A 22,499-nucleotide genomic window follows, 5' to 3' on the forward strand; every position below is an offset into this window, starting at 1 on the left:
CATTGTCCAGTGCCCCTGGGCACAGATAAAGCAGTCACAGAAACCCTCAAGCTACATCTTTCCAAGCCAGAAAGAGCAGATCTCAGAAGTGTGTTTGCATGTGGGGCAGGCCTGGATGCAGTGCTGCCCAACAGAAAACAAAAGATTGAGGAAGGCAAAGAAAAATTAGAGACCAGGGACAGGTGTCTGAGCTGCACATGGAACCGAGGAGGGCTGGCTGGTGGAAATTCGCAGCCTCTGGTATCCTGCATATGCAAAATATAATGGACCTTGCTGTTTGCATTTGTTACAAGGGTTGAGACTGTGAACCTGGCTTCAGTTACCTATTTTTTTTCCTAGTTCCAACTGAGGAGGCTGCTAATCTGCCCTGGCTTTTGTTTCCCTGATGAATGCTATGGTGCTTAAAGCTTGATTTGTTTATTTATTTTGGTGGCAAATTACATATCAATCCAGAAGCAGCTTTCAGTGTTTTCTAGGTTGGGATTACGAGACTCTCGTTCATTGGCTTAACTGGATTGCTTGCTGCTTTATTATTCAGTAAAATCTGTTGGCACACATACAGCTGGTTGTTGCCTTAAAGATGAGTGGAGAATAGCAGGGCTGACAAAGACAGAACATTTTTAAACTCATGTACACAAAAAAATATTTCACGTACACAAAAAGAATGATGTAGGCATATCTTTAACAAAGCAAACAAACAAAGGAAAACCCTCCAAACAAACACCTTTTTTCATGTTTCTGATGCTGAAAGCTGATCCCGAGGAAACCAACAACCAACAAGTAGAGTCAGATCACTGATTAGACCCAGACCTGGGCAGCCAGCTTGAAGCAGAGGGGATTGGAGCAGGTGATGCCCAGCCATCACTTCCCAACTCCATTCTGTGATTCTGTGATCACAAATGGTCAGCTTTTCACTTTTCTTCACCCTATAGTGATGGAGGTGTCATTGTGGCTGCAGCAAAAACTCAGACAATACAGAGATTTCCATATTTGCATGTGATTTGCTTGCAACATATATCCCAGTGCAATGCTGTGGAGCAGTCAGATAAACCAGTCTCTGCTTTTCCCATTTGCAGCCAAGCTCTCCAGGAGCCCTGGATGTACCCTGTCCTAACCATGCCTTGCTACTTGTCTCACACCAGCTGGGCTGTGATGACCACCCTGGTTTTTGGGCCTCTTCCCTCAAATATCAGGCAACATTGTAATCTTGGTACTGTTTGAGCAAATGTTGTTCTGTGACAATATCCAACATCAGTTACTTAAGCTTAAGCACTGGGAGTTTGGGAATTATAACACACAGAGAAGAGCAGAACATAGCTCGGAGTGTAGTGTGACCCAGGAGAGGTGGAAGAGGACAAGCCATTCCCAGCAGCTTTTCGAATGGCACAAGTCCCTGGAATTGCTGATCATCCAAGCCTTTCTGCCTGCCACGCGGGCAGGGGCTAAGGTACCATATTTGTACCTTAGAGACCAAAGCGTGCGATGGGAGGCTTGTGCCTTCCTGCCAAACTGCACAAGGGCAACACCAGGGCGTGACCCTGCACTGCTGGTACCTGTGTAGAAGTCTGCATGAACAGGAGAGTCTGCAGGCAAGGAAGCTTTTTCCCTACTCCAAACAGCTGGCCCATGAACCCTGCTTCCCCTTCGCTTTCTCTTTTCCCCAGACACTTCCACGTGCCCTTACTCCTGTCAGAGCTGAAGTTCCCAAATGACTCTTTTGCATGTACAAGCAGGCTGAGCTTCTGAGCACACTTCCATTTGGTCTTTATTGGGATATGTCTGTCCTGAGGTGATGGCTGATCCTTTCACTCTCAAGGCGATTATGCGTGGTGGTTTTACTCAGGTGGGCGCAGAGATGAGGATGACAGTTGAGAGAAGTAACAGGCAAAACATGGACTGGAGGTTTTTTATGAATGTAGCAGTTGTGAAGAATTCAAGAAAGTAGTAATTATGAGGAATATGTTTCATACTAGTGTGGTGAAGGGACAAGGGGTGGAGTGTGTGTAAATTGTCCACTTTGTCAGTGTTGTGATCACGTTATGTTTATTTTGGTGTGGGGAATTCTTTTTCTTTTTGATGTAAGTGAACTTTGTGAAGACTGTGATGATTGTGATGAAAGAGTATATTGTGATTATTCTTAAATATGCTTTTCACAGAGGCGAGGGGTGGAATGAAATGGGTTTACGTGGCAAGGTTTTTGGAATCTGGGGACCATAGGGGTGGCTTCTGTGAGAAGAATCAAGAAGCTGCTCCATGATAGATAAGGGCCCTGCTGCTGGCCAGAGCCAAGCCAGTAAGTGATGCTGTTTGCTCCTCTGTGAGAAAGGGAAGGGAAGGGAAGGGAAGGGAAGGGAAGGGAAGGGAAGGGAAGGGAAGGGAAGGGAAGGGAAGGGAAGGGAAGGGAAGGGAAGGGAAGGGAAGGGAAGGGAAGGGAAGGGAAGGGAAGGGAAGGGAAGGGAAGGGAAGGGAAGGGAAGGGAAGGGAAGGGAAGGGAAGGGAAGGGAAGGGAAGGGAAGGGAAGGGAAGGGAAGGGAAGGGAAGGGAAGGGAAGGGAAGGGAAGGGAAGGGAAGGGAAGGGAAGGGAAGGGAAGGGAAGGGAAGGGAAGGGAAGGGAAGGGAAGGGAAGGGAAGGGAAGGGAAGGGAAGGGAAGGGAAGGGAAGGGAAGGGAAGGGAAGAAGCAGGAGCAGGCCCCAGGCTGGACCTGTAGCCTGTGGAGAAGATCCCACGCAGGAGTCGGTGACCTGGCAGGAGCTGCTGCCTGTGGGGGACCCAGGTTGGAGCAGTGTGCTCGTGATAGATGGACCCCATGGTATGGACCCATATTGGAGCAGTTCTTGAAGAGCTGCTGCCTGTGGGAAGCCCACACAGGATCAGTTCGGGAAGGACGGCATCCTGTGGGAGGGACCCCACATGGAGCAGGGGCAGAGAGTGACCAAGAAGGAGCAGTGGAGACCAAGTGCTATAGATAGACCACAACCCCCATTCCCCCGTTCCCCTGTGCCACTCAGAGTGGATGGGGGGAAGGTGTTTTGGGTTTCTTTCCTTTGTTTCTCACTTCTCTAGCTTGTTAGTAATAGGTAATAAATTTTATTTTTTATAATAATTTTTTTTATAATAAATTTTATTATCTCCCTCTGAGTCTGCTTTGCCTGTCACGATAATTGTTGAGTGATCTCCCTGTCCTTATCTCAACCCTTGAGCCCTTTGCATCGTATTTTCTCCCCCTTTCCCTTTGAGGAGGGGGAGTGAGAGAACGGTTGTGGTGGAGCTCAGCTGCCCACCCAAGTAAAACCACCATATTATGATTAAAAAAAAAAAGAAGCAGAAAGGGAATCCTTCACACTTTGTTTTTGTTTGTTTGTTTGTTTGTTTTGTTACTAGGTTCTACTTTGTAATTTTCATTATTTTGGCTATGTCTCATATTTCCCACTTTCCAAATTCAGCACTGAAGAGGTCAAGAGTGAAAAATTCATGTAATAAGAGATCACATCATTATGCATTCCTTTTAAATGTCATTTAAAAGTATTTACTCACTGGTGACAATTTGTCAAAGGCTTGAAATGGTGCATGATAGAAGAACTTCTGTTATCAACCCAGACAACATTTTTGTTGCTGTTGTTGGTTTTGCTCATTTTGTGCTTTATGTTGTGACCTGGTCTAGGAAACTCAGTGAGGACATAGGTATTTGGGAAGTCTGTGAGAGGAAAAAGGAGATGGTGCTCATGGCTTGCAGAGCATCTGCACAGAAAAGAAGAGTGAAAGAAAAATATAGTTGTGGTGAGAGATTTGTCTAAATGAACAGCCTATGAGAATTTCTGAACTGGGAGAATATTTGCAGTTGTTGTTACAGAAAGACGGCAGAAAGATGGAGAAAATATGAGGGAAACTGGATAAAATACCCACTGGGAACCCTTTACCAGTGTTGAAATTTCCCTCCACTCCCTTTTGGGTGGACTTTTGGGGGGATGTGTAGTACTAGGGGAACCTATAGATAGGAACTGAAGTTGCAGGGTGCAAGGCCTTCTATGGCTTCCTCCTGAAATTGCAAATACCTCACTCTCTGAGAGTTCCTCCTTATCCTCATTGACCATCTTAACACAACACCCCCAGCTTTTGCACCCCAATTTTCCTTTCCGTAACAAGCCCAGCTGGCATCATCTTGTCCAATTGTTCTCTATTGCTGTAGAGCAAGGAGGAAAGAATTCTTTTTTTTTTTCTTTTTTTTTTTTTTCCCCTGTAATTGCTTAATTCTCTCACTGCACTTAAAAAGGTTGAAGTGAAGAAAATGCATCCCTGCACAAAGTATTTTGGGCAGAGGGAGCATGGTGAAGGCAAGGAAGTGGAATTATACTGCAAATGTCAGGAGCTATGAAAAATGTAACAGACTTTAATATTCTTCTGCTGTTACTGCTGAGAGTGTCTCTTACCTGCATTCACAGGAAGTGAAATGCCTTTTATTGAGCACAGCTGCCACTGAGCAGAAAAGATTTCTGTGCTTCCTATATTTATTTTAAAGCTACACTGTGGCATGCATTCCGATAATAAATGTTCTTTCCCTACAAACTCTCACGTAGCCTTCAACTTTAAGATTAGTTTAAGCTTTTAGGATTAACCCCTATACCATGCTCCACTGAAATTCAGCCCCAAATGCCCTGCTACTTATACCTTAGAATGGATTTCTGCATTCCAAATTGTAACCACCTGTGATACCTAATGCTAACTGGTGATGTGCCAGCAACTTGGATGCTGCTCTGAAGATGTAAAACATTAACCACGCATTTCTCTGTAGCTCACTTCCCCATGGGATTACTTTCCAAGGTAAGTGGTTTGTGTAAGATCCCTCAGAGACCTGCATTTAGTTTATTCAGTAGTATAAACAACCTGCTGCTTTTGTGCTTCTCTCTGCAGACCAAAGAAAAACCCATTTTACACATTAAAATTGAAAGTAGCATTGCTGAAAGGGCCGTGATGGCTCAGAGCATCTTGTCTAGCTCTGGGAGGGGTCTCACGAGGTGCAAGCAGCCCCTCAACCCGCATCCCCCTCCTGTCTTGAGACCCTCTGCCTGGCGGAGATGAGGTCAGCAGCCCCCGCTGCTGCCTGTCTCACTGCCCCCGCCCAAGGGGGGGGCACGGGGACTGTATTGTTTTTCTTGGTGGGCTGCTTTAATTTCCCCTTGATAAAGCCATCCCCATGGCTTGGAAAACAGCTCCGGGAGGGGGGGAATCCTGTCTCTGCAACCCGGTTAGCGAAACCCTGGGGAGTAACGGGCACGAACCCCAGCCCCGTTGGTTTACCGGGAGTCGCTCCCTGCCGGCCACCGGCGAGGCGGGGAACAAACCGGCCGGTGCTGGTGCGGCACAGACGGCAGCGGCGGGAGATAAACGAGCAGCTCCCCCGCGCCGGGATTTGAGCAATCAGGAAATATAATCCGGGCTGGAAAGTGCCCGAGCATCTGCTGGGTTATTAATAAATTGTATGCAATCTGTCCGAGGTGAACCCGGGGCGGAGGGAACCATCTGCTCCCGAGCTGCAGCGCTGATGGGATCTGGGGAATGAACTCGGCGGGGTCGGCCGGCCGCGCTCCGGGGCTGCCTCCCGCACCTTGCCGCCGCCCCCGGGGCAGCGGAGCTGGCGGGGCCGCAGGTCCCCAAGCGGGGACGTGGCGGAGGGCGCGGGCTGAGCACCCCGGGGTGCCTGCTCCCCGCACTGCTTTCCTTGGGCCACGGCTAATTGCCCCCTTAGATATTATTCTCCACGTTTCATTAGATATTATTAGATATTATTCTCCACGTTTTATTCTGCGCCAGCAGCCGACGTCCAGCCCACCGCCGGGTCCCCGTGCCCGTTTGCACCGGGGTATGTGGGGACTCGCGAGGTGCTGCTACAAACGATGTGGTTTGCAGAAGGCTGGGGAGCGGAGAGGTTATTGCATGAGCTGTCTCCACAGGTTGAGGAGCCAAAATGATAATCGCTGAAGGATGTGTCTGCATCGCCGCGGTCGTCCTGAGGAGGTGGGCTGTGACACGGGAGGGGGGGCCTTCCCCTGGAGCAAGAGCCCGTGGCTGCGCAGCGCATCCCTAAAATACTGGCACGTGACAAACGCTGGCTTCCATTACGGCACTCGGAGCAGCGCTATCCTAAACAAAGGCGAGCTGTGGACAAAGCCTCCAGCGACAAGAGAGATGCAGGGAAAGAGCTGCGGCTGGCCATGCGAAGCCAAACCCTTGCCGGGCTCCAGCGCTCGGACCAAGGCACGGCCGCCGCCAGCCTCCGCCGCCTGCCCGGCGCCACTTGGTGCTCACGGTGTCGCTGTCGCCCGCTAGAAGCCACCGCGGCGCTGCCGGGAGATTTCCTGTGCTGGAGGAAGGGCGGAGAGGAAGAAAACAGCGGATTTTCGCCTGCTCCCCTGCAAACGCTGCGGATCCCAGCCGGGGAGGGGGGCCGACCCCGCCGAGGAGGGAGGGTTTAGAAGAGGCGGATTTTCCCCCAGCTCTCCGGCCGGGACCATCGCTCGGTGCCGGGGCCGGCATCAGGGCGCCAGCGGAAGGCTTTTGCCCGGCCCTGCGACACGTCCTGTCACCGCGCGAGTGACAGGCTGAGCGCCGGCAGCGACCACCCGGCGGCCGGGCACAAAGCAATGGACGTCGCCAGCAGCTTCCCTAAAACCGCCGGGTGAGGAAGGCTCCGACTCTGCCAGGGTCCTGAAGGCGGAAGGGGGCGGATTTGTCGCCCGTTCCCCGCTCTGGGATCCTGGTTGCTGAAGGCGAAGCGCGGAGCAAAGCCCGCGGTGCCTCCGGCCCCCGAGCGCCCGCTCAGCGCCCGCCGCAGAGGGGCCGGCGGGTCCCCAGGCCGCCGGATGGTTCCTTTCTCCGTGCTTAGGGCACTTCTGGATTTAAACGTTTTCGGTCTCGGGAAGGCTTTGAAACCCGATCTCCGCTTTTCTGGGCTGTGCTCGAAACTCCAGGCTGTGTCAAAGAGGCGTGAGGGACCCGCTCCGCGGGATGCGGCTGTGAGCGCTTTCTTCAGTGCTACTTGGCTGCTCCTCATCGTTTTCCAGACCGACCCACGAGGCTAATTAGCTCACGTTTGGAATCCTAACATTTTATACAGATCAACATCACTTCCAACCGACACAGACCATCGCCAGTTGACATACACACGGAAATCAAAAATTTCTTTGTTCACCGGCCCTTCAGGAGGCGACAGGCTCTTCGTCCCGGATCCCCGTCGATGGGGACAGTCACCCTGTGCCGGCTGGTCCGGAGCTGCTGCTCGGCCCTTTCCATCTCGGTGATGGAAAATGTCCTGGGTCGCGGCACCGACTGCCGGAGCTGCGGCTTTTCTCCCTGCTCCGATTCTCCATCTCTTGCCTCAAAGCGTAACTAAAGTCACGCTTTGAGTTCAGCGGGGACCGCCACAGGGCTCTTCAAATCTCCCTCGAAAAGTCTGTCCTGACTCTGTCTCCACTGACAGGCGGAGGCGAACCTCCCAGCCAGTCGGAGCTGCTCCAAATCCCTGCCGTTGGGCTGTACTTGCTCTTCTAAAAATCCAGCTCTCACTCCGTGATCTCTGAAGATGGATAAACTGAATTTGGGAGGCCGAGACTCCTGGTTATTTCACACCCCTTTAGCGAGGCAGTCACCCCTTCTGTCTAATGCAGGAGGCTCGGAGATCAACGCCCAAACCCTCTGTCAGCCGTCGTGGCCTCAGGGCGAGCAACACTCCTCGCCTTATGCTCAGTCCGAGGCACAGGGCGCACTCACCAGCGTCGGAGGAGGGAAACTAAGCCATTAGACATTAGAAACTCCACCAGCTCGGGTGTTTTTTTTGCAGAATCTTCTCAGCTTCTCCCTATGAACTTGGTGGCTTCACATTACAGATACAGGTGGTGTAAAAGGCAAGTTAGTTGTGCATCTGTGTTTACAATGCAATGCTACAATGCTTGAGGATTTGCTTTACCCTCTGCAGAAGCTGGATTTAATCAGAAAGTGAGAATCCCACGTGGGCTGGATTTGAGTAAGCACGAATCTCTTCCAACTTGTAGGTTATCTTGGATAGTTTTTTTCTTTGCTTCCAGAAACATCTTTATCCTTAGCAAAGCTCAGATCTCCGGCATTGTGGGATCATTTATTCGAGCTGTTTGGTGGATATGGAAATTATATAGAAATGATGCAGACAACTACTCGTAACACAGGAGAAGGGACACCGTGTCCTCTGTCCTTGGTAGTAATGCGTGTTTTCTCTTTAGCAATTGTCTTACCGATTAAAACATCCTACTACATTTTTTAAAGCAGTCTTAATTTAGACCTTACCACAGCTCTAAGATACTTGAAAGTAAACTAATTCTGTTTTTGCCGACAACAGTAGTATGTTCTCATCCCTATGAATATGGCATGAAACTATTTGTCCAGAGGCGATCTACTTATTCCAGGTAAGTGGATGAATTTAGCAAGCGGGTAAGCAGGAAAAAAAATATATATCCTGCTTAAACACATCTCGTCCTGGATTCACCTGGAATGATCTTGGTGGCTTTGTTGACAGAAGATCCGTCCCAGCATCTCTTTCTATGCACGAGTCAAGACGCTGATCTCCACCCAAACCCTTACTTCCTTTTGCTACACGAAACTGAAACAAACAAACAAACCAAAAACCAACCCTACATTTAGATCTTATTTTCCAGGAAATTCAGCAGTCGGGAACGTGCCTCTGGATTAATTTTGCAAAATCGTGCCTTGTACATTCTTACTTGTGGAATTCCTCTGTTTGATAACAGAGGAACCATCTGCCTGCGCCTGGAAAAGTCAACAAAACGCTTTTACACTGGACGGGATAGGTTTTGTTTCCGTCTGTGGTAATAACAGAGTGAGCCGCAGAAAATCCCTAGATTTAAAGAATGGGAAAAAAAAAGGACAAAACGTGCTGTGTTACATTCCGGGTGTGGCAGGAACGTGTCCGTGGGCTTAGGAAGTCGCAGTCCCGGCTGCGGCAGTGTCTGCCAGAGGTCACGATTACCGTTCTCCCTGGGCTGCTCCGCTGGGGAGCAGCGCCGGAGGGAAAGACCACGCTTCTTCTTCGGGGGCTGAAAATCCACTGTGCTCCATTTGGAAGGATTTGGAACAGGAAACGTGGTGTCTCTGAATGACTTCTTCGGGCCGATGAGCCTGTCGTGGGCCGGGATTAAAAAAAAAAAAAAAAAAAAAAAAAGCAGTAAAGGTGCAAAGACGCAGGAGGAAGAAGCGTTCATCTTTTGCGTTCTGAGTTACAACAGGATAAAGTCAAGACGGCATAAACCAAATACAGCGGGCATCAAGGACTAGATACGGATCTGGACTCGAGACATGATTGCTGTTCCTAGAAAGCCTGACTACCTTCAGCGGAGGATTTCCGCATGAACCGGCGAGAAGCCGGAGAGCAGCGAGGTCAGCCGGCACGGCCGTGGTCAGTGCTCCTGAACCAAGTTCTATGTGCGGGATCTGCAGGGATAAGGCGGCGACTTGCTCCCGGCTTTAGCGCGGCTGCTGCCGGTGCGCCGGGCAGGTGACGGCGGATGCAAAGGTGGGCAGAGAAGAGCTGTGTAGGCAGGTGGTGGGCTTTGCCCTGGAGCTTCAGAGGGTGGTCGAGAATCCTCTCAGTGCAGTGCACCCGGCTTTGCCGGGGACTGGGAGAGGGTAACACTGAGGGATAACACTGAGCCACCGGTGGCAGAATCCCGCCCCGCCGGCGTGCCTGCAGAAGATGGCGAGCACGAACAGCGAAGATACCCTTAAAAGCAGAAAATCTCAGCCCTGTCTCGTCTGAAGGAAGGATCTCGCCGGTAACACGACTCTTCCGCTTTCTCCCAAGGGACTGCAGCATCCACGCGTAATGTGCTTGTCTCCTCTCCCCTCCGCCTTCCCATGGTCTCCACTCTGAGAGGTTTGGAACTGGCGCTTGTGAGAGTTTGCTCTCACTTCGTGACTCCTTTCCTTTGAGCGTTTCACAGCAAAGTTACTACGACCCTGCACTGTCAGCAGGGCGGGCGGGTAACAGGGAACCTCCCCCGGGAAGGAGCTGTCGCAAAACCGCCCTGTTCCCACTGAAAGAAGCCGTGGAGAGGACCCAGTGACCGCGAGTGGAAGAAGGGGATCTGTTTCCCTGTTTCGACTTCGTCCCTGCACACAGTCCTTGTAAGAGTTACACGATCAGTCTGAGAACCCGATTCCCGGGTGTTTTGTCTACAAGAGAGGTTTAGAATTATTTGGTTGTAAGGTATGAATAGAACGGCATGTGAATAGAGCATGTTTTCAGAAACACTTCATTTAGACCTCAAGGTTTCTAACAGGAACACCGATCACGCTGATTTTGGGAGCTGTCAGATATATTCAGTACATTTCAGGGCATGATAGTTTCACTTGGAAAAGAACTGTGAATGATTAGTTGGTGTCACATTTTAAAAAAAAACTATATGCACTTCTCCTGAACTAGAACAGTGAAAAGCGTTGCAGGTAAGTACTCGGCAACAACCTCCCATAGAAGTGCGTGGAATGGAAAATGGCGAAATCGGAGCTAATCAAGGGCGATATGCAGAGCACGGTAAGAGGCAATACCTACAGACTGCCACATGATGCCGCTCTGACCTAATAAACGCATGATGAAAACGGGGGAGGAAGAGGGGAACACCTTCCGGTACCCGTGAGAAATAACTCAGATGACAGAAAGAGCCGCAAGGAGTAGGACGCGCAGCCATTGAAAGAGGCTCCTAATACCGAGCGCAGCCAGAACCTCTCAATATACGCATCTGTACCTACATGGTGGAGAGAAGAAATCGGTGACAGCAATGGGCGTTTGCGGACCTACACGGCTGAGGTGGGGGCCCGTGGTGCGGGTGCTGGTGCTGCAGGCGGCCTGGGCGCTGGGCGGCGGGCAGGTGCGCTACTCGGTGCCGGAGGAAGCCAAGGGCGGCACGGTGGTGGGTCGGCTGGCGCAGGACCTGGGCCTGGAGGCGGGCGAGGCGGAGGCGCGGCGGCTGCGGCTGGTGGCGCAGGGCCGGCGGGCGAGCGTGGAGGTGAGCGGGGCGAGCGGGGCGCTGGTGGTGAGCTCGCGGCTGGACCGGGAGGAGCTGTGCGGGAAGAGCGCGCCCTGCGCCCTGCGCCTGGAGGTGCTGCTGGAGCGGCCGCTGCGCGTCTTCCACGTGGAGGTGGAGGTCACCGACATCAACGACAATGCCCCGCTCTTCCCCGCCGCCACCAAAAACCTCAGCATCGCGGAATTAACGACGTTGCCGGGGTCCCGCTTTCCGCTGGAGGGCGCGTCGGATGCGGATATCGGAGCTAACGCGCAGCTCTCCTATACCCTCAGCCCCAGCGAGCACTTCGCTCTGGATTTGCAGAAAACGGAGGATGATACCGAGTCGTTATTCCTGGTGCTGACGAAAGGTCTGGACCGCGAGTCTCTGGCCGAGCACCGTCTGGTGCTGACGGCGAGAGACGGGGGCAGGCCGTCGCTGACAGGCACGGTGGAGCTGGTGGTGTCGGTGCTGGATGCGAACGACAACGCGCCCCAGTTCAACCAGTCGGTGTATAAAGTGCGGCTGCCGGAAAATACTGAAATGGGCACTTTTGTGCTCAGAGTAAATGCCACGGATTTAGATGAGGGCAGCAATAGGAACATCTCTTATTCTCTTCACAGCTTCTTTCCTCAGGATGGAAGAGACGTGTTTGGAATTCACAAAACGAGTGGAGAGATTTATCTGAGAGGTTCCTTAGATTTTGAGGACGTTGGGGTGTATCGCATACAAGTGGATGCAAAGGACATGGGAAACCCACCCCTGTCGGGTCACTGCAAGGTGGTTGTGGAGGTGCTGGACGTGAACGACAACGCGCCCGAGGTGTGGGTGACGTCGCTGTCGGTGCCGGTGGCCGAGGACGCGTCGGTGGGGACGGTGGTGGCGCTGCTGAGCGTGTCGGACCGGGACTCGGGGGCGAACGGGCGGGTGCGGTGCGCGGTGTGGCCGCCGTCGCCGTTCGGGCTGGTGGCGACGTTCGCGGGCTCGTACTCGCTGGTGCTGCGGGAGGCGCTGGACCGGGAGCGGGTGTCGGAGTACGAGGTGGAGGTGCGGGCGGAGGACGGCGGGGCGCCGCCGCTGCGCGCCAGCCGCGGGCTGCGGGTGCCGGTGTCGGACGTGAACGACAACGCGCCGGCGTTCGCGCAGGCCGTGTACACGGTGCTGGCGCGGGAGAACAACGCGGCGGGCGCGGAGCTGGCGCGGCTGTGGGCGCGGGACCCGGACGAGGCGGGCAACGGGCGCGTGAGCTACTCGGTGGCGGAGGGCGGCGCGGGCGCGGGGTCGGGGTCGGGGTCGGGGTCGGGGTGGCGTCCGGCGTCGAGCTACGTGTCGGTGGACGCGGAGAGCGGGCGGCTGTGGGCGCTGCAGCCCCTGGACTACGAGGAGCTGCAGGTGCTGCAGTTCGAGGTGCGGGCGGTGGACGCGGGCGAGCCGCCGCTGTGCGGCAACGCCACGGTGCAGCTCTTCGTGGTGGACGAGAACGACAACGCGCCGGCGCTGCTCCCGCCTGCCGGCGGCGGGCCGGGGCCCTGGGCTGCGGGCGAGGCGTCGTCGTCGGCGGCGGCGGGGTCGCTGTGGGCGTGGGCGGCGTGGGGGGCGCCGGCGGGGCAGGTGGTGGCGAAGATCCGCGCGGTGGACGCGGACTCGGGCTACAACGCGTGGCTGCGCTACGAGCTGTGGGAGCCGCGGGGCAAGGGCCCGTTCCGCGTGGGGCTGTACAGCGGCGAGGTGAGCACGGCGCGGGCGCTGGAGGAGGCGGACGGCCCGCGGCAGAGGCTGCTGATCGTGGTGCGGGACCACGGGGAGCCGTCGCGCTCGGCCACGGCCACGCTGAGCGTGTCGCTGGTGGAGGGCGCCGAGGCGGCGCTGGCGGCGGCGGGGGCGGTGTCGGCGGGGGCGGGGCTGCGGCCGGCGGCGGGCGCGGAGGGCGGCGCGGCGGCGGCGGCGGCGGCGTCGGCGACGAACGTGTGGCTGGTGGTGGCCATCTGCGCGGTGTCGAGCCTGTTCCTGCTGGCGGTGGTGCTGTACGGGGCGTCGCGCTGGGCGCCGCGGGCGGCCGTGCTGGCGGGGCCCGGGCCGGCGACGCTGGTGTGCGCCAGCGAGGTGGGCAGCTGGTCGTACTCGCAGCGCCAGAGCCGGAGCCTGTGCGTGGCGGACGGCGCGGGCAAGAGCGACCTGATGGTTTTCAGCCCCAACTGCCCGCCGCCGCCCGGCCCCGCGCCGAAGGAGCCGCCGCAGGAGCCGCCCGCTCTCCTGGACACGGTCAGTGCCACTCGCCCTCCTCTCGCCCCTTAATCTTGCCCGCTTTCTCTCCCATTGCCCGTGTCCTCGCTCTTTAGTCTTGTCCTCTTCCTCTGCCTAACCTTACCTGTCCCCGCTCCTGCCCCCGCTCCCAGCTGCTGCCTCGAGGGGGTTGTGGCAGCCGGGCGCAACCCCCAGGCCCGTGGCCGCTCGGTGCTCATCAGGTGCTCGAGCTGCGATTGCTGACAGAGCTGTGGTCTGGGTCTGTGCCCCAGCGCGGGTCCTGCCAAGGGCTGTTGTGCTCGGAGCCCCGCTCCTGCTGCCAGGACAGGGCCCTTCTAGAAACCTCTCATGCTGTACAGGGTCAGCTGTGAAGTCATCTCTTCATGCGTTATGTCTGATACCTATGGTACCTGAATATTGATGTCTTATTTCTTCACACACACTGTTACAAAGGGACATGGTGCAGGTGAGCACCGTTGGTGTCTGTTCAACTTGTTCTAGTTGTGGCCATGTATGCCTGGTCCTATTATTGTGGTACAGGCAGCGTATTACTGTCTGTAATCAGCTGATGGTAGCTTTTGCATCGTTGTATTTTATCTCCAAGATCTCCTCATCTCTTGCTTTGGGACATCTTATTGAAAGCAGCTGTTCAGTATCTGAGTTTTTCTCAGAGAGAATGAAATCACAGCCAATTTTCATTAGATCTGTCACAACGTGGTCTCTGCAAGTCCTGTTGGTCACTGGTTTGAAGCATTTCTGCTTGAGACTGTTGAAGGACTGCAAGACAGGAAGAGTCAGTCTGGTGGTGACTGTCCATCAGGCACTATTGAAAGCCCTTTAAGTAGCTGAATGACAAGCCTGCTATTGTCATTGTGCTCTGTTTTGTTTTTGTTCTTGTTGAGAACTTTGTATGTTTTGATTGTCCTGTCAAGAAGAAATGACGAAGGTGACACTTAGGTCTTTAGGCTTTTCTGACTGTTGACTTGTATTCCTTGTCAGGGAAGTGGCATGTCACACAGAGCCCTGCTTAGAAGTTGTTACAAAGAGTCTGCCAGACATGGTGGATTTAGTACCATTGGAATATTTTTCATTTTTTGTAGCTGTCATTGATGGGAAGGGTCTGTGAAAGCTGGAGTGATCCTTGGGGTGGGAAGGGAAATCATGTAATCAGGTGGAGTTGAATGTGGCAATGGCAGTGAATGGGACCTGGCCATTTCCTGATGTGAGCGATGAACTTGTAAAGGATCTGCATTGCATGCCATAACCGAAGAAGAAGAGACGCATACTTGTGTTAAGAACACATGTCCCAGAATGGTGGATCATGGGTGTCTAAAGCAAAGCCTGAGGAAGTATCGTCCCAGAGTATTGCTGTGGAAGACCCTTTCCCAGGCTCCAAGAGACGTGATTTGAAGGTCTTCCTTAACTTGAGACAATATGTGGTGTTGAAATGGTCTGGATGTCATTTGAGGCATAATGCCTTTCATCAGTTGTGAATCTCTCTTTCTCCTCTGGGACATGTTGAATGAGAAGGAAAAACTTCAGGCATCACAGAGCAGTGGACCAGGAAGTGGACGGGGTGATTTCCCTCGAGGCAGGGATGTGTTGTCCTTGTGTGGAGGGCTGGAACTGCATTAGATCAGGTTGCAGAGGTCATGTCTTGTGCGGGTCAGAATATGTCAGGGGAAGGTATTTTGACTCCCTCCCTATCCTGCTGTTGCATGGCTTCCGTGTAGAGTTGCAGTTGCTTGTGATCACCATGTCTCCGCTCTCTGCAAGCCATGCTTGTGTCCCCTGTCTTTTTCTATGCGCATTGAAAGTATACCAACTTTTTCACTCTCTTTACCACCAGAAAGTAGTTTGTAAAGGGGAAGATGCATCTGAAATCATGTTATACTTTTCCCTTTATGAGTATGCCGCTAGAGTGCTTTGGAGTACAGAGGTAGAAGAGCACAGCCAGAGGTCAAGGCAAGAAGGAAACTGGTTTGAAGCATGAACCAAGGTGTTTTGTTTGAGAATGGCTTCAGAGGATCTGACTGTGCCAGTTGTATGCATTCTGCGGTGACCGGCCTCGCTTGTGTCCCTGGAGTGCTGGTGAATGTGGTGTGATTGTTTCCTTGTGCCCAGCTCATGCTCATTACAGCTGGATGCAGTTGGTGGGGTGTCTGATGCTCACAATACAGCAATGTTGGAGTCTTGCACCTTCACACAGAGAGCTGGTAATGGAACATGAGATAGGGGAGTACCTTTGGTGTTTGTTCAACTCGTTCTTCTTGTATTCTACTGCTGTTGGTTTTATGGACTTACAATCCCCTTATGTGTAATCCTCTTACTTTTTTTTTTCTTTTTTAATTTTCACATCTCTGTTGGCGTGCATCCAAGAGGTCCTCAGCTCCTGGTCTGGAACATCTTACTGAGGCTAGTTGTTCAGTATCTGAGGTTTTCTCTGACAGAATAAAACCAATACCGATTTTGCTTCGAGCTGTCATGACATGAGCTCCACAAATGCTGTTTCTTTTTGTTGTGCAGCATTTACACCTGAGATTGCTGAAGGAGTTCAAGACATGAAGGGTGGTGATGGTGGTCCTGCAGACACTATTCTTTGTCATTCAGTGTGCCCTTGAAACCTTTCTAAGGAAAATGTCTTTGGTTGGTTGGTTGTTGTTTTTTTTGGTTGGGGACCTTGTGAAATCTTCTTGCCATGTGTGGTTCCAGAAAGGTGCCTGAAACTGCAGAGCTGCTGGAGTTGTGATGTTGAGACATTACTCAGAAATGCATTCCATTGAGGCACATGAAACAACTGTACTCTCATCTTTGCCTGTTTGTGGCCTTTCATTCCTGACCAGAGAAATGGTTTGACATACGGTGTCCTGATTTCACGTGCTTTCAACATTGGCAATCACAGCCAGCCCCTTCAAAATCCCCAGAAGTTTTCATTGGAAGATGTAACACATGCATGCATAGAGTTGATGTTATCCATAAGAGTGCTTTGCTTGTCAACATCTGGGGTGTTCTTTCACAAAATGAAATGAGCACCCATTGCCTTTTGGGCTGTTACACAATCACCTTTAGAAATCGTGTTGCTCATCCCCCTGTAATGTTTGCATCTGAGATTGCTGAAGCACTGAAAACTGGAAGGGTCAGCTGCAGAGGATGTGCTGGAGACAGTGTCTATGTGATTCTGTTTGTATGCTTCTCTGTGGTGCTTTCATTCATGGGAAGGTTCTGCAAGAGCTGGAGTCAGCCTTGGGGTGTGGCGAGCAAGTGTGGTATCTGGTGGAGGTGAACATGTCAGTGGCACTGAGTAGGACCGGGCCATTTTGTATGTTCCCAGGGTGATCTTGAGCAGGGTGATCTTGCCTTGTGTTTGCTTGCAACTTGCTGGAAGCTGATGTTTTCCTGGGATGACCTCCCTTTTTGCAGTGGAAGTGAGTGCCGAGGACCTTAAGGAACCTCATGCTGAAGGTGACACGTGGACATCCATGGTTCCCTTGCTGAGAGCAGGAGGAACACTGCAGTTAGAAGAGGCTGGTCAGGGCCTCATCCTGTCAAGGTCTGTGTGTCTCCAAGGAAGGCTATTTGTGTCAATCCCTGGCCCAGTGTTCCAGGGCCTCCCCAGGTTCTACGTAGAGTATTTTTTTTTCTGCCCACTTGGTTTTCGTTCATCTCACTCTTCTGTACCATGGTCCTGGATTTGCAGCAGTCTGGCAGATGGCCTTTGACTCCTGTGTTCCTGAGCATGAGGAGTGGTGGCTCCACCAGGAGCTGCTGTAAACATTTTCCATCGGTCCAGCTTTCTCTGTTTAACACTGAGATTGCAGAGCCAGTGCATAACCTTGCGAGTGCCGTTTGTGAATTGGGGAAGAGCCTGGCAATTGTGGGAGAAGGCGAGGCTCTGCAGAGGGTGATGCTCAGAGGTGGGTTTGGAGCTGGATTGTGTCGGTGGGGTGGAACATTGTTCAGGTGTTGTGGCAGTGATTTTGTGAGCAGCACAGAGAAGTGGTGGGCATTCGATTGTGGGGAGGGTGGTACTGAGCAGGAAATGAGCCTTGTGTGTGGGAAGTGGTTGCAACCGGAGTGTGGCATTGGCCAAGAAGTGTGGAGAAGGGAAAGAAGTGCTGTCTGTGTTTATGATGTTGGAAAAGGTTGTGTTTCGATGAAGGGGAATGGGATCCTTTGGTTTTCTTCTGTCCTGCATGATGGCTTCCTGTGTGATAGCTGTGTGTCATGGAGCACCTCACACTCTCCCACGTCTGAGGAGCTTTTGCTAAGCTCGATGATTTCTGTTCAGTCCAGCTTCCCTAGAAATCACTGAAGACTTTAAATGAGAATTTCCCTTTTAAACCAGTTCTCCATTGTCCTGGTTCCAGTTAGGACAGAGTTAATTTTCCCTCATAGTAGCTGGTAGGGTGCTATGTTTTGGATTAGGATGAGAAGAGCGCTGATAACATGCTGATGTTTTAATTGTTGCAGAGCAGTGTTTACACCAGGCCAAGGACTTTTTGGCTTCTCGCTCTGTCCTGCCAGCGAGCAGGCTGGGGGTGCAGCAGGAGCTGGGAGGGGACAGACCCAGGACAGCTGACCCAAACTGGCCAAAGGGGTATTCCATACCATCTGACGTCATGCTAAACAATATATAGGGGTGGCTGGCCGGGGTGGGGGGTCGGCTGCTCGGGGATAGGCTGGGCATCGGTCAGCGGGTGGTGAGCAATTGCATTGTGCATCACTTGTTTTCTTACACATTATTATTATTAATACCATTATCATTATCACTATTATTATTATTATTGTTATTGTTATTATTATATTCCTGTCTTAATAAACTGTCTTTATCTCAACTCACCGGCTTCACTTTCCCGTTTCTCTCCCCCATCCCAGAGAGGGAGGGGGGAGGGTGAGCGAACGGCTGTGTGGTGTTTAGCTGCCAGCCGGGTTAAACCACAACATCCATGCATGAATCTATTCATTTTTCTGAGCAAGCAACCACTGATGCTGCCCGTAAGTTGTTCATATGCAAAAAAAAAAAATGTTTGAGAGACAGATGTATGTATTTTTTTCTGTTAAAAAAAATGAGTGAAAGACTCACCTGAGCTATATGGAGGTCTTGGAGCCTGTTTGAAGTGGGCATCCAGGTCGTCTGGTGTGCGGTGGCTCATCAGAGAAATTCCTGGGGAGACATGGTCCTCATGAGTGCTAAGGGAAGCTGTACAGAGCAGAATGGAAGGCGGCAAGGAAGAGGAAGAAGAGGTTTTGCCTCAGAGCATGTCTGAGCTAGCTTGGAAGAGAGGTGCAGGCATTTGGAAAGCATTTTGATAAAGGAGGAAAAAAAAGAAGAGGAGGTAGAAGAAAAGGAAAAGTAAAGAGAAGAGGAAGAGAAGCAGATGTATAGAAGGAGTGAAGGAAAGGAAGGAAGCATGAAGAAACTGTAGGATGAATGAAATAAGTAAGAGAAAAGGAAATAAGGAACTGAAAGAATGAAGGAACTGGAAGAGAGGTAGAGAACAAATGAAGAAATAATCTGAGAAAGAAAGAGAGAAGAAAGAAGTCGAGAAGAATGCAGGCTAGCAAGAAGCAAGCAAGACAGAGAGTGGAAGAGAAACAAAGAAGGAAAGAGCCAGGGAAGGAAGGAAAGGAAGCAAGAAAGAAATGAAAGGAAGGAAATTTAGGAAAATACGGAAAGGAAGGAAGCAAAGAAGCAAAGACAGAAGGAGGAAAGAAACAAAAGTTGGTTAGTAGTGAAGGAAGGCAAGAAGACGTTCAGAAGAAACTAGGGAAGCAAGAAAGCAAGCAAGACAGAGAATGGAGTAGAAGCAAAGTAGGAGGAAGATTGGAAAAACAAGCAAGTGAGGAAGAGGAGCGTCCGTCGGCGTGGTGCGTGCAGGGCTGGGAGCCGGTCGGTGTGCGGGGAGCGTCGTCTGGAGCGCAGCGCTGCGGGGCTGTTGCCCCCTCGTTAGCGCTGCTGTCTCGGCCTGTGCTGGGCTCGGTGGCGGCGCCGTCGCCGTGGTGTGTCCCGCGAGTGCCGGGGGCGTCCCGCGAGTGCCGGGGGCGTCCCGCGAGGCGGGGGCGGCGTCGCTGCCGTGCTGGCGGCGGCGGGCGCGAGTGAGGCGGCGGAGCACACGGTGTCGCTGCAGGCTCAGGAACGGCGCGGGAGCGGCGGGAGGGCGGCTCCGCCCCGGGGCGGCGGGAAGGGCGGCTGTGCGCGCGGGGGGAGCGGCGCGGGGCGGGCAGGAGAGCGGCGGCGGCGGCGGCGGGAGCCGTGCGGGGCGCGGGCGGCGGCGGCGGCCATGGCGGTGTGCGTGCGGGCCGTGGTGCGGGTGCTGGTGCTGCAGGCGGCCTGGGCGCTGGGCGGCGGGCAGGTGCGCTACTCGGTGCCGGAGGAAGCCAAGGGCGGCACGGTGGTGGGTCGGCTGGCGCAGGACCTGGGCCTGGAGGCGGGCGAGGCGGAGGCGCGGCGGCTGCGGCTGGTGGCGCAGGGCCGGCGGGCGAGCGTGGAGGTGAGCGGGGCGAGCGGGGCGCTGGTGGTGAGCTCGCGGCTGGACCGGGAGGAGCTGTGCGGGAAGAGCGCGCCCTGCGCCCTGCGCCTGGAGGTGCTGCTGGAGCGGCCGCTGCGCGTCTTCCACGTGGAGGTGGAGGTCACCGACATCAACGACAATGCCCCGCTCTTCCCCGCCGCCACCAAAAACCTCAGCATCGCGGAATTAACGACGTTGCCGGGGTCCCGCTTTCCGCTGGAGGGCGCGTCGGATGCGGATATCGGAGCTAACGCGCAGCTCTCCTATACCCTCAGCCCCAGCGAGCACTTCGCTCTGGACGTGAAATCTTCAGATGATGGTAGGAAGTCGCTGTTCCTGGTGCTGACGAAAGGTCTGGACCGCGAGTCTCTGGCCGAGCACCGTCTGGTGCTGACGGCGAGTGACGGGGGCAGGCCGTCGCTGACGGGCACGGTGGAGCTGGTGGTGTCGGTGCTGGATGCGAATGACAACGCGCCCCAGTTCAACCAGTCGGTGTATAAAGTGCGGCTGCCAGAAAACTCGGCGGAGGGGACTCTCGTGGCACACGTGGGTGCCACAGACCCGGACGAGGGAATTAATCACGAATTTTCCTTCAGCATCGTCAGTTCAGTTCCTGCTGCCAAGAGAGATGTCTTCAGCATTGATCCGCAGACAGGGGAGATCCGTCTGCGGGGCCCCCTGGACTTTGAAGAAGTGCGCTTATACGAGTTACAAATCGCGGCGAGAGACAGGGGCTTTCCTCCGTTGTCGGGGCACTGCGAGGTGGTGGTGGAGGTGTTGGACGTGAACGACAACGCGCCCGAGGTGTGGGTGACGTCGCTGTCGGTGCCGGTGGCCGAGGATGCGTCGGTGGGGACGGTGGTGGCGCTGCTGAGCGTGTCGGACCGGGACTCGGGGGCGAACGGGCGGGTGCGGTGCGCGGTGTGGCCGCCGTCGCCGTTCGGGCTGGTGGCGACGTTCGCGGGCTCGTACTCGCTGGTGCTGCGGGAGGCGCTGGACCGGGAGCGGGTGTCGGAGTACGAGGTGGAGGTGCGGGCGGAGGACGGCGGGGCGCCGCCGCTGCGCGCCAGCCGCGGGCTGCGGGTGCCGGTGTCGGACGTGAACGACAACGCGCCGGCGTTCGCGCAGGCCGTGTACACGGTGCTGGCGCGGGAGAACAACGCGGCGGGCGCGGAGCTGGCGCGGCTGTGGGCGCGGGACCCGGACGAGGCGGGCAACGGGCGCGTGAGCTACTCGGTGGCGGAGGGCGGCGCGGGCGCGGGGTCGGGGCCGGGGTGGCGTCCGGCGTCGAGCTACGTGTCGGTGGACGCGGAGAGCGGGCGGCTGTGGGCGCTGCAGCCCCTGGACTACGAGGAGCTGCAGGTGCTGCAGTTCGAGGTGCGGGCGGTGGACGCGGGCGAGCCGCCGCTGTGCGGCAACGCCACGGTGCAGCTCTTCGTGGTGGACGAGAACGACAACGCGCCGGCGCTGCTCCCGCCTGCCGGCGGCGGGCCGGGGCCCTGGGCTGCGGGCGAGGCGTCGTCGTCGTCGTCGTCGGCGGGGTCGCTGTGGGCGTGGGCGGCGTGGGGGGCGCCGGCGGGGCAGGTGGTGGCGAAGATCCGCGCGGTGGACGCGGACTCGGGCTACAACGCGTGGCTGCGCTACGAGCTGTGGGAGCCGCGGGGCAAGGGCCCGTTCCGCGTGGGGCTGTACAGCGGCGAGGTGAGCACGGCGCGGGCGCTGGAGGAGGCGGACGGCCCGCGGCAGAGGCTGCTGATCGTGGTGCGGGACCACGGGGAGCCGTCGCGCTCGGCCACGGCCACGCTGAGCGTGTCGCTGGTGGAGGGCGCCGAGGCGGCGCTGGCGGCGGCGGGGGCGGTGTCGGCGGGGGCGGGGCTGCGGCCGGCGGCGGGCGCGGAGGGCGGCGCGGCGGCGGCGGCGGCGGCGTCGGCGACGAACGTGTGGCTGGTGGTGGCCATCTGCGCGGTGTCGAGCCTGTTCCTGCTGGCGGTGGTGCTGTACGGGGCGTCGCGCTGGGCGCCGCGGGCGGCCGTGCTGGCGGGGCCCGGGCCGGCGACGCTGGTGTGCGCCAGCGAGGTGGGCAGCTGGTCGTACTCGCAGCGCCAGAGCCGGAGCCTGTGCGTGGCGGACGGCGCGGGCAAGAGCGACCTGATGGTTTTCAGCCCCAACTGCCCGCCGCCGCCCGGCCCCGCGCCGAAGGAGCCGCCGCAGGAGCCGCCCGCTCTCCTGGACACGGTCAGTGCCACTCGCCCTCCTCTCGCCCCTTAATCTTGCCCGCTTTCTCTCCCTCGTCTTCTCCCTCTTCATTGCCCGTGTCCTCGCTCTTCAGTCTTGTCCTCTTCCTCTGCCTAACCTTACCTGTCCCCGCTCCTGCCCCCGCTCCCAGCTGCTATCTCGAAGTGGTTGTGGCAGCCGGGCGCAACCCCCAGGCCCGCGGCCGCTCGGTGCTCGTCAGGTGCTCGAGCTGCGATTGCTGACAGAGCTGTGGTCTGGGTCTGTGCCCCAGCGCGGGTCCTGTCGTTGGCTGTTGTGTTCAGAGCCCCGCTCCTGCTGCCAGGACAGGGCCTTTCTAGAAACCTCTCGTGCTGTACAGGGTCAGCTGTGAAGTCATCTCTTCATGCGTTATGTCTGATACCTATGGTACCTGAATATTGACGTCTTATTTCTTCACACACACTGTTACAAAGGGACATGGTGCAG

The 22,499-nt window shown here is 55.1% G+C and overlaps 2 protein-coding genes across 2 annotated transcripts; both read left to right on the plus strand.

Annotated features, from left to right (window-relative positions):
* Positions 1-2,732: 2,732 nt before the first annotated feature.
* Positions 2,733-13,355, plus strand: LOC308177994 (protocadherin alpha-6-like). Its single transcript, XM_080555955.1, has 2 exons — positions 2,733-4,819; positions 5,950-13,355. The coding sequence occupies exon 2, from the start codon at positions 10,819-10,821 to the stop codon at positions 13,339-13,341; it is 2,523 nt and encodes an 840-aa protein (XP_080412081.1). The 5' UTR covers positions 2,733-4,819; positions 5,950-10,818; the 3' UTR covers positions 13,342-13,355.
* A 676-nt stretch (positions 13,356-14,031) lies between these two features.
* On the plus strand, positions 14,032-22,201 carry LOC308178000 (protocadherin alpha-2-like). Its single transcript, XM_080555961.1, has one exon. The coding sequence runs from the start codon at positions 19,572-19,574 to the stop codon at positions 22,065-22,067; it is 2,496 nt and encodes an 831-aa protein (XP_080412087.1). The 5' UTR covers positions 14,032-19,571; the 3' UTR covers positions 22,068-22,201.
* Positions 22,202-22,499: the final 298 nt, after the last annotated feature.

The sequence above is a fragment of the Anser brachyrhynchus genome, assembly GCF_964034855.1.
Source record: "Anser brachyrhynchus genome assembly, chromosome: 14".
Classification (NCBI taxonomy): Eukaryota; Metazoa; Chordata; class Aves; order Anseriformes; family Anatidae; genus Anser; species Anser brachyrhynchus.

Bases quoted from the DNA above. Each gene is read 5' to 3' on its own strand.
- LOC308178000 (XM_080555961.1), top strand. From the start codon at position 19,572: ATGGCGGTGTGCGTGCGGGCCGTGGTGCGGGTGCTGGTGCTGCAGGCG.
- LOC308177994 (XM_080555955.1), top strand. From the start codon at position 10,819: ATGGGCGTTTGCGGACCTACACGGCTGAGGTGGGGGCCCGTGGTGCGG.